Raw genomic sequence first — 8,486 nt, 5'->3', positions numbered from 1 at the left:
AGTGCCCAGAATGGAGGCGGCTGGCTGCGGGCTGGGAGGAAGGCCGTCTGACTGAGCCTTCGCAGCTCTCCGAAGCCTCCCCAACAGGGCCTGATGGTGCTGTGGCTTCCCCGCCTTGGTGGCTGATGCTCCCACTCACCATGTGGAAAGCACACCTGTGTTCAGGAGGCTGGCGTGGACGGGGTTGGCTCCAGGGCCAGCTCCTGCCTGGGTGGGCGCCTGGTATGCCGGCCGCTGCCTCCTTTTGTGTGAGCACCTGGCGGGCTGGAGGGCAGGGATGTCCTGCTGAGGGGACAGCTGGCCCCCAGCGCCCTGCATGCACCAAGCAGCGGAGGTCTGGGGTAGACCTGCTATGCACAGGGTCTGGAAGGGGGTCGTGTCTGGTATGGCAGGGTCAGAGGGCACCTGCTAGGCCAGAGAGCCATGGGGTTGAGGGCGGTGAGGTCAGGGGGCACCAGTGGCCTGGGTGGTGGCTGAGCATGGCCCTTGGCTCCTGTGTGGGGTCTGGGTGGCCCTGGATACCCCACAGAGGTTGACCCTAGGGCCCCTGCCCGATCATGTTCCTATAGTCGGGGACGATGGTCTGCTTCAGGTCCACCACCGAGGAGAAGATCCACTTCACCTGTAGGCAAGGCACAGCACAGGAGTGAGTGAGGCCACGGCCCTGCCCCCGAGGCCCACCCATCCCTCAGGCCACTGAGACCACAGCCCTGCCCCCAGTCCCACCCACCCCTCAGACCACTGAGACCACAGCCCTGCCCATGTGTCAACCCACCCCTCAGGCCACTGAGGCCACAGCCCTGCCCCCAGTCCCACCCACCCCTCAGGCCACTGAGACCACAGCCCTGCCCCTGTGTCAACCCACCCCTCAGGCCACTGAGGCCACAGCCCTGCCCCCAGTCCCACCCACCCCTCAGACTGCCGAGGCCACAGCCCTGCCCCTGAGGCCCATCTGCTTTTCAGGCCACCCAGGTGCCAGGGTGTCTACACTGCCTGCCCCCAGGCCTGGACATGGAGAGCAGGCCCAGGGTAGTGACAGCATGTGGGACAACACAGAAGACAGTGTCAGGGATATGTGGGTACAGCATGGGGGACAGTGTCAGGGACATGTGGGTACAGCATGGGGGACAGTGTCAGGGACATGTGGGTACAGCGTGGGGGACAGTGTCAGGGACATGTGGGTACAGCGTGGGGGACAGTGTCAGGGACAGGTGGGGAGAGTGGGGGACAGTGTCAGGGAGAGGTGGGGAGAGTGTGGGGGACAGTGTCAGGGAGAGGTGGGGAGAGTGTGGGGGACAGTGTCGGGGAGAGGTGGGGAGAGGTGGGGAGAGTGTGGGGGACAGTGTCGGGGAGAGGTGGGGAGAGTGTGGGGGACAGTGTCGGGGAGAGGTGGGGAGAGGTGGGGAGAGTGTGGGGGACAGTGTCGGGGAGAGGTGGGGAGAGTGGGGGACAGTGTCAGGGAGAGGTGGGGAGAGTGTGGGGGACAGTGTCGGGGAGAGGTGGGGAGAGGTGGGGAGAGTGTGGGGGACAGTGTCGGGGAGAGGTGGGGAGAGTGTGGGGGACAGTGTCAGGGAGAGGTGGGGAGAGTGTGGGGGACACTGTCAGGGACAGGTGGGGAGAGTGGGGGACAGTGTCAGGGAGAGGTGGGGAGAGTGTGGGGGACAGTGTCAGGGACAGGTGGGGAGAGTGGGGGACAGTGTCAGGGAAAGGTGGGGAGAGTGTGGGGGACAGTGTCAGGGACAGGTGGGGAGAGTGGGGGACAGTGTCAGGGAGAGGTGGGGAGAGTGTGGGGGACAGTGTCAGGGAGAGGTGGGGAGAGTGTGGGGGACAGTGTCGGGGAGAGGTGGGGAGAGTGTGGGGGACAGTGTCAGGGACAGGTGGGGAGAGTGGGGGACAGTGTCAGGGAAGGTGGGGAGAGTGTGGGGGACAGTGTCAGGGACAGGTGGGGAGAGTGGGGGACAGTGTCAGGGAGAGGTGGGGAGAGTGTGGGGGACAGTGTCAGGGAGAGGTGGGGAGAGTGTGGGGGACAGTGTCAGGGAGAGGTGGGGAGAGTGTGGGGGACAGTGTCGGGGAGAGGTGGGGAGAGTGTGGGGGACAGTGTCAGGGACAGGTGGGGAGAGTGGGGGACAGTGTCGGGAGAGGTGGGGAGAGGTGGGGAGAGTGGGGGACAGTGTCGGGGAGAGGTGGGGGGAGAGGTGGGGAGAGTGGGGGACAGTGTCGGGGAGAGGTGGGGAGAGTGTGGGGGACAGTGTCAGGGAGAGGTGGGGAGAGTGTGGGGGACAGTGTCGGGGAGAGGTGGGGAGAGTGGGGGACAGTGTCAGGGAGAGGTGGGGAGAGGTGGGGAGAGTGGGGGACAGTGTCGGGGAGAGGTGGGGAGAGGTGGGGAGAGTGTGGGGGACAGTGTCGGGGAGAGGTGGGGAGAGTGTGGGGGACAGTGTCAGGGACAGGTGGGGAGAGTGTCGGGGACAGTGTCAGGGAGAGGTGGGGAGAGTGGGGGACAGTGTTAGGGAGAGGTGGGGGAGAGTGTGGGGGACAGTGTCAGGGACAGGTGGGGAGAGTGTGGGGGACAGTGTCGGGGAGAGGTGGGGAGAGTGTGGGGGACAGTGTGGGGGACAGGTGGGGAGAGTGTGGGGGACAGTGTCGGGGAGAGGTGGGGAGAGTGGGGGACAGTGTCGGGGAGAGGTGGGGAGAGTGTGGGGGACAGTGTCGGGGAGAGGTGGGGAGAGTGTGGGGGACAGTGTCGGGGAGAGGTGGGGAGAGTGTGGGGGACAGTGTCGGGGAGAGGTGGGGAGAGTGTGGGGGACAGTGTCAGGGACAGGTGGGGAGAGTGTGGGGGACAGTGTCGGGGAGAGGTGGGGAGAGTGTGGGGGACAGTGTCGGGGGAGGTGGGGAGAGTGTGGGGACAGTGTGGGGGACAGTGTCGGGGGAGAGTGTGGGGGGACAGTGTGGGGAGAGGTGGGGAGAGTGTGGGGGACAGTGGGGAGAGGTGGGGAGAGTGGGGGACAGTGTCGGGGAGAGGTGGGGAGAGTGGGGGAGAGGTGGGGAGAGTGTGGGGGACAGTGTCGGGGAGAGGTGGGGAGAGTGGGGGACAGTGTGGGGAGAGTGTGGGGGACAGTGTCGGGGGAGGTGGGGAGTGTGGGGGACAGTGTCGGGGAGAGGTGGGGGAGTGGGGGACAGTGTCGGGGAGAGGTGGGGAGAGGTGGGGAGAGTGTGGGGGACAGTGTCGGGGAGAGGTGGGGGAGAGTGGGGGACAGTGTCAGGGACAGGTGGGGGAGTGGGGGACAGTGTGGGGAGAGGTGGGAGAGAGTGGGGGACAGTGTCGGGGGAGTGTGGGGAGGTGGGGAGAGTGTGGGGGACAGTGTCAGGGACAGGTGGGGAGAGTGGGGGACAGTGTCGGGGAGAGGTGGGGAGAGTGTGGGGGACAGTGTCAGGGAGATGTGGGGAGAGTGTGGGGGACAGTGTCAGGGACAGGTGGGGAGAGTGGGGGACAGTGTCAGGGAGAGGTGGGGAGAGGTGGGGAGAGTGTGGGGGACAGTGTCGGGGAGAGGTGGGGAGAGTGTGGGGGACAGTGTCGGGGAGAGGTGGGGGAGAGTGGGGGACAGTGTCAGGGAGAGGTGGGGAGAGGTGGGGAGAATGTGGGGGACAGTGTCGGGGAGAGGTGGGAGAGGTGGGGAGAGTGGGGGACAGTGTCGGGGAGAGGTGGGGAGAGGTGGGGAGAGTGTGAGGGACAGTGTCGGGGAGAGGTGGGGAGAGGTGGGGAGAGGTGGGGAGAGTGTGGGGGACAGTGTCGGGGAGAGGTGGGGAGAGTGTGGGGGACAGTGTCGGGGACAGGTGGGGAGAGTGTGGGGGACAGTGTCGGGGAGAGGTGGGGAGAGGTGGGGGAGAGTGTGGGGGGGACAGTGTCGGGGAGAGGTGGGGAGAGTGGGGGACAGTGTCAGGGGAGAGGTGGGGAGAGTGTGGGGGACAGTGTCGGGGACAGGTGGGGAGAGTGGGGGACAGTGTCGGGGAGAGGTGGGGAGAGTGGGGGACAGTGTCAGGGAGAGGTGGGGAGAGTGTGGGGGACAGTGTCGGGGAGAGGTGGGGAGAGTGGGGGACAGTGTCAGGGAGAGGAGAGGTGGGGGAGGTGGGGAGGTGGGAGAGTGGGGGACAGTGTCGGGGAGAGGTGGGGAGAGGTGGGGAGAGGTGGGGAGAGTGTGGGGGACAGTGTCGGGGAGAGGTGGGGAGAGTGTGGGGGACAGTGTCAGGGACAGGTGGGGAGAGTGGGGGACAGTGTCGGGGAGAGGTGGGGAGAGTGGGGGACAGTGTCAGGGAGAGGTGGGGAGAGTGTGGGGGACAGTGTCAGGGACAGGTGGGGAGAGTGGGGGACAGTGTCAGGGAGAGGTGGGGAGAGGTGGGGAGAGTGTGGGGGACAGTGTCGGGGAGAGGTGGGGAGAGTGTGGGGGACAGTGTCGGGGAGAGGTGGGGAGAGTGGGGGACAGTGTCAGGGAGAGGTGGGGAGAGGTGGGGAGAATGTGGGGGACAGTGTCGGGGAGAGGTGGGGAGAGGTGGGGAGAGTGGGGGACAGTGTCGGGGAGAGGTGGGGAGAGTGGGGAGAGTGTGAGGGACAGTGTCGGGGAGAGGTGGGGAGAGGTGGGGGAGAGGTGGGGAGAGTGTGGGGGACAGTGTCGGGGAGAGGTGGGGAGAGGTGGGGAGAGTGTGGGGGACAGTGTCGGGGAGAGGTGGGGAGAGGTGGGGAGAGTGTGGGGGACAGTGTCAGGGAGAGGTGGGGAGAGTGTGGGGGACAGTGTCGGGGACAGGTAGGGAGAGCGTGAGGGACAGTGTCGGGGACAGTGTCAGGGAGAGGTGGGGAGAGCATGGAGGGACAGCAACAGGGACAGGTGGGGACAGTGTCAGGAATAGGGGACAGGTGGAGACTATGTGGGGGACAGCATGGGGGAGAGCTTTGGTGACGGTGTTGGGGACAGTGTCAGGAATAGGGGACAGCATGTGGGACAGCAAGGGGACAGGTGGAGACAGCGTGGGGGACAGGTTTGCCTACAGGAGGGGACAGCATGGGGGACAGTGCCAAGGACTGTAGGGGACAGAGTGGGGGACAGTGTCAGGAATGGGAGGGACAGTGTCAGGGACAGGTAGAGACTGTGTGGGGGACAGTGTTGGGGACAGATGGGGACAGCATAGGGGACAGTGTCAGGAATGGGGAACAGCATGGGGGACAGTGTCAGGGACATATGGCGAAAGCCTGGGGGACACTGTTGGACAGGTGGGGACAGCGTGGGGGACTATGCCAGGGAGAGTTTGTGAGAGTAGGGGATAGCATAAGGGACAGGTGGGGACAGCCTGGGGGACAGTGTCAGAGACAGCTGGGGACACAGTGGGGGACAGTGTCAGGGACAGCTGGGAACAGCATGGGGGACAGTGTCAGGGACATGTGGAGACAGCCTGGGGGACACTGTTGGACAGGTGGGGACAGCGTGGGGGACAGTGCCAGGGACAGTTTGTGACAGCATGGGGGACAGTGCCAGGGACAGTTTGTGACAGCATGGGGGACAGTGTCAGGGACAGCTGGGGACAATGTGCGCCGACCTTGAAGAAGGTGACGGTGGCACTGTAGCACACGCTTAGCAGGAAGAGTGTGATGAAGATGGTGATGGTCGTCCACAGCCCGTCCAGCTCCCCGTCCTGCGCCTCCGCACAGCTCTCCTCCAGTTGCAGCTCTGGACAGGAAGGGGGTGGTCAGTGCCGTGTCCCGCTGGGCTCGGGCCTCTGGGGGCGATTCCCTCTGTGGCGGGGCCCAGGATGTAGGGCCCGGCCGGGATGGGCCAACAGTGTCCTGAGGTCAGCTCCCCGCAGCTGCCCGCCCTGTGCACCAGCTTTGGCCCCGGGGCTCCGCCAGACACCCGGCCCTAGATAGCAACCCGGCCCTCAGCAGGGCCCACTCCCCGTCTCCCGTGTCCCTCCCTGAGGCCCAGAGGGCAGGAGGATGGTGAAGCCCACCCCTCAGGTGACCCCAGCTGCAGGGAAGGGCGGTACTGGGAAGTGGGCCAGAGCCAGGGACGCGATGTGGCGTGGGTTCCCCTGTGTGTGGGGGCCTGTGTGTGTGCGGCGGCTGCAGGGTCTCTGCTGTGAGAGGAGGGCTGGGTTTGTGTGAGCTGGTCAGCGTGTGGACAAGCTGCTGAGTGGCTCGTGGGCCTTGAGGTGCTGCGTGGGGCTCGTGGGGGCCTGTGTCCGCGGAGTGTTCACGTGTACGGGGACCTTGCTGTGGTCTGGGTGCCGTGCAGGTTGCCTGTGTGAGGCTCTGTGCGAGGCGTGTGCGTGTGTGTGTGTGTGGTGGCTGTGTGGCTGGCCAACTTCAGTGCGGGGTTTAATGGGTCTGGGCTGAGTGTGTGTGTGTGGGCATCTGGACCAGTCCCTCCACAGGGCCCGAGAGTGCATGTCCCCAGGAGTCGGTTATGTCCCCATGCAGGTGTGAGGCTGGGCAGGGCTGCCAGGGGTTAGTGCCATGAGGGCAGATGGGTGAGGGAGGGCCTGTCCCTACGCACATGGACTAGGCATGCCCCCGAGTGGGCAGGGGTTCTGAGGACAGGGAGCTCACAGATCAGGACAGTCTCCTACAGAGGCGGGGGCTGTGTGCCTGTCCCCAGGGGGCTCCTAGGCTTCTGGTGGCCCAGCCCAGGGCAGCTGCTGCTGGAGGGAGGGCCTCGCTGGCAAAGCCCCCAGCCCCACCGAGGGCGGCCCCTGGCTGAGCCCCACCCTAGGTGGCCCAGGCACACGTGCACAGCCTGGGCCAGCGTGGGGTCGGTGGGACCTGCTGTGCCTCCCTCGTGCCCCTCAGGCCTCAGACTCGGCCTGACCCGCGGAAAGAACCATCAGAGTCTCGCAGGGGCCCAGGGCAGCGCTGGGTGCTTTATTTCCATGCCGGGCGCCTGGGAAGTATGTACACGGGGTGCGGGCCAAGCATCTTCACGCCACCCCGAGAGCCCGGGGGGCGGGGGCTTGCCGGGTGTCGCACTCATTTACCCGGAGACACGGAGAGGCTCTTCTGGGTGTAGTGGTTGTGCAGAGCCTCATGCATCACGGAGCATGTGAAGATGTTCCCCGGTTGCCACCTGCTCTTGTTCACGGTGAGCTTGCTGTACAGCAAGTAGGAGCCGTCGGAGTCCAGCATGGGCGGTGTGGTCTTGTAGGTGTTCTCCGGCTGCCCGTTGCTCTCCCACTCCACGGCGATGTCGCTGGGGTAGAAGCCTGTGACCAGGCAGGTCAGGCTGACCTGGTTCTTGGTCAGCTCCTCCTGGGGCGGGGGCAGGATGTACACCTGCGGCTCTCGGGGCTGCCCTGTAGGGACAGAGGTTGACACAGCGGTCACTCCCAGGGCGGAGGGTGGGCCGAGCCGGCCTCTGTCCACGTGGCCCTCGGGCCCCGCGGGTCCCACCTTTGGCTTTGGAGATGGTTTTCTCGATGGGGGCCGGGAGGGCTTTGTTGGAGACCTTGCACGTGTACTCCTTGCCGTTCAGCCAGTCCTGGTGTGTGACGGTGAGGACGCTGACCACGCGGTACGTGCTGTTGAACTGCCTCTCCCGCGGCTTTGTCTGGGCATGATGCACCTCCACGCCGTCCACGTACCAGTTGAACTGGACCTCGGGGTCTTCCTGGCTCACGTCCACCACCACGCACGTGACCTCAGGGGTCCGGGAAATCATGAGGGTGTCCTTGGGTTTTGGGGGGAAGAGGAAGACTGATGGTCCCCCCAGGAGTTCAGGTGCTGAGGAAGAGATGGAGGTGGACATGTCAGCACCCGGGCGGGGCCTGTCCCTGGACACAGGCCACTCTAGGGCACTTGTCCCACCTTGAGCTGGAGGGCGAGGCCTGGGCTGGCTTACCTGGGCACGGTGGGCTTGGGGGTGTGAACTCTGCAGAGAGAAGATTGGGAGTTACTGGGATCTGGTAGGAGAGAAGGTTTCGGAGCTGAGGGAGTGGAGTTTGGCCTTTGGGGTGGGCTTAGGTCAGGAGCAGGGTCCTCCCAGATATGGCTCTTGACAGGTCTGAGCCCAGCACCTGCCCGTGTGTGTGCAGGGCCTGGGGTTAGGGCATCCAGCCTGTGCCTGCTCAGAGCCTAGTGGAAAAAGCCAGAAGACTGTCTCCCTGAGCATGAGTGGGGTGGGCAGAGGCCTCTGGGTGAGGAGACAGATGGGGCCTGCCCTGCTGCCCTGGGCTGGGGCTGCACAGCCAGAGTTTGTCCAGGCAGGAGGGCTGAGCATGGCTTCCAGCAGACACCCCCCCTCCCTCGTTGGCCTCTCACCAACTCTCTTGTCCACCTTGGTGTTGCTGGGCTCATGAACGACGTTGCAGACGTAGGTCTGGGTGCCCAAGCTGCTGGAGGGCACGGTCACCATGCTGCTGAAGGAGTAGAGCCCTGAGGACTGTAGGACAGCCGGGAAGGTGTGCACGCCGCTGGTCAGGGCGCCTGAGTTCCACGACACGGTCACGGG

At 65.4% G+C, this 8,486-nt stretch overlaps 2 gene segments (V, D, J or C); both read right to left on the bottom strand.

Moving 5' to 3' along the window:
* Positions 1 to 538: 538 nt before the first annotated feature.
* LOC126958409 (Ig gamma-3 chain C region-like) lies at positions 539 to 7,784 on the bottom strand. The segment is given in 4 exon segments: positions 539 to 622; positions 5,584 to 5,714; positions 7,018 to 7,332; positions 7,430 to 7,784. Coding segments are annotated over 4 exon segments (885 nt in total).
* The window catches only part of LOC126958575 (immunoglobulin heavy constant gamma 1-like), a 26,143-nt gene continuing 24,533 nt past the window's right edge, over positions 6,877 to 8,486 (bottom strand). The window contains exon 3 of the C gene segment in view: positions 6,877 to 6,923.

This window comes from Macaca thibetana, chromosome 7 (genome assembly GCF_024542745.1).
Source record: "Macaca thibetana thibetana isolate TM-01 chromosome 7, ASM2454274v1, whole genome shotgun sequence".
NCBI lineage: Eukaryota > Metazoa > Chordata > Mammalia > Primates > Cercopithecidae > Macaca > Macaca thibetana.
Note: the sequence above shows the minus strand (reverse complement) of the source record. Positions and strands in the feature narration are given on the sequence as shown.